Here is a 2,206-nt window from a genome sequence, read left to right on the forward strand (position 1 = left end):
CATCCCCACATTCAGTTGGTGATAGAAACTCTCCAAGTATTCTCTGACACATGTCAATACCTTATCATGAAAAACATAGTTCCAATATCTCTTGAATTTATTTTTCCTTTACCACTTGTACTAAGGACAAGATCAACAATAACTACACCACTCATTAAACACCACCACATGATAAATAAATCCATTCCAAGTACTGCAACCATTTTTAACACAAAGTTCATTCCGTTAGCTTCCAAGGGCTTCGAACGAAGCTCGAATTAGACGTCCAGAACTTCAGTTATGAATTTTCAAAGTTTTAGAAAACTATCAGATTTAGTGGTACATAACTGTACGCCAATTCGTAATATGCTGTCAGCCTTAGCAAAAAGTTTACCGAGTGCGGAACAAGATACTTTCTACTTGAGAAAACTTGTTGCGCTTTAGTGCGGGTTGCTCGCCGACTGAGGCAGTATATGTTGGTTCACACCTTCTTGTTGATTTACAAGGTGGCTCCAATTAAGTATATCTTTGAAAAGTCTGCTCTCTCAGGACAAGTTTCCCGTTGGCAAATGATTCTAACAGAATATGATATACAATATGTGACGCAAAAGGCCATCAAAGGGAGTGTTTTGTCTGATTATCTTGCTCACCATCCTGTGGATGATTATCAACCGATGAAGTTTGAATTTCTGGACCAGGATATCATGTGTATCAGAAACGACTGGATGTCGGGTCCAGAACCTGGTTCTAAGTGGACGTTTGTGTTTGATGGTGCCTCGAATGAGCTGGGACATGGCATTGGGGCAGTGATTACCTCCCCTACGAGTTTCCATATTCCTTTTACGGCAAGGATTTGTTTTGATTGCAATAATAATGTTGCCGAATATGAAGCCTGTATATTTGGAATCCAAGTCGCGATTAACTTGAGGATTAAGATCCTAAAAGTGTATGGAGATTCAGCTCTAGTAATTTGCCAAGTTAATGGAGATTGGGAAACACGTCACGAGAATTTGATCCCTTATAGGGATTATATCTTAGAGTTGATCCCATTCTTCGACAAAATTACTTTCAATTATATTCCGAGGGAAGAGAAACAATTAGAAGATGCTTTGGCTACCCTGTCTTCCTTGTTAAAGGTGTCTTGGACTAATGATGCACCTCGTATTACAATTGAACGATTGGATGAGATAGCTCATTATGAAACGACATACAGTTATGCAATTGATGAGGCTGATGATGAGAAACCATGGTTTTATGATATTAAAAGGTACGTTGAAAGTCAAGAGTATTCTAAAGATGTGTCTGTGACAGACAAAAAGACTTTGAGAAAGTTGGCAACGAAGTTTTTCCTTAGTGGCAGAGTGTTGTACAAAAGGAATTATGATTCTATGTTGCTCAGATGCGTGGATAGACACGAAGTAGTAAAGATCATAGCAGAAACATACGAAAAGGCATTCGGTAAGCACTCTAGTGGTCACCCGATGGTAAAGAAAATTCTGAGAGCAGGTTATTATTGGTCCACTATGGATTCAAATTGTTGTGATTATGCCAAAACTTGTCATAAATGTCAAGTATAAGGTGATAAGGTGAACGTACACGTCTTCTCCTTGGCCTTTAACAATGTGGGGCATCAATACATGATTGGAAGAATTGAGCCAACTGCTTCCAATGGTCATCGATACATTCTGGTAGCCATCGAGTACTTCACTAAGTTGGTCGAAGCAACGTCGCACGCAAATGTCACCAAGCAAGTGGTAGCCCGGTTTATCAAGCACAATATCATATGCTGGTATGGAATTCCCGAAAGGATAGTCACTGATAATGGATCCAATCTTAATAACAAGATAATGAAAGAGTTATGCGAGAGCTTCAAGATCAAGCATCACAATTCTTCTCCTTACAGACCAAAGATGAACGGTAATGTTGAGGCTGTCAAGAAGAATATCAATAAGAATGTGCAGAAGATGGCCGTGACTTATAAGGATTGGTATGAGATGCTTCCTTTTGCTTTACATGGGTATCGAACTTCAGCGCGTACGTCGACTGGGGAAACCCCCTTTCTCTTGTGTACGGTATGGAAGCAGTTCTACCGGTGGAAGTTGAGATTCCTTCATTTAGGATTATGCAAGACGTGAAACTGGACGAAGCGGAATGGGTTCAAGCCCGATACGATTAGCAGAATCTTATTGAAGAAAAGAGGTTAGCGGCCATTTGTCATGGTCAGATA

At 40.0% G+C, this 2,206-nt stretch overlaps 1 protein-coding gene across 1 annotated transcript; it reads left to right on the plus strand.

The window, feature by feature from the left end:
- The first annotated feature begins 452 nt into the window (after positions 1 to 452).
- LOC131631870 (uncharacterized) lies at positions 453 to 1,556 on the plus strand. Its single transcript, XM_058902641.1, has one exon. It carries the CDS (start codon positions 453 to 455, stop codon positions 1,554 to 1,556), a length of 1,104 nt encoding a protein of 367 aa, XP_058758624.1.
- The last annotated feature ends 650 nt before the right edge of the window (positions 1,557 to 2,206 follow it).

This window comes from Vicia villosa, unplaced genomic scaffold (assembly GCF_029867415.1).
Source record: "Vicia villosa cultivar HV-30 ecotype Madison, WI unplaced genomic scaffold, Vvil1.0 ctg.000879F_1_1, whole genome shotgun sequence".
In the NCBI taxonomy this organism is placed as follows: domain Eukaryota; kingdom Viridiplantae; phylum Streptophyta; class Magnoliopsida; order Fabales; family Fabaceae; genus Vicia; species Vicia villosa.

Coding starts and splice junctions, on each gene's coding strand:
- LOC131631870 (XM_058902641.1), top strand. CDS start 453: ATGTTGGTTCACACCTTCTTGTTGATTTACAAGGTGGCTCCAATTAAG.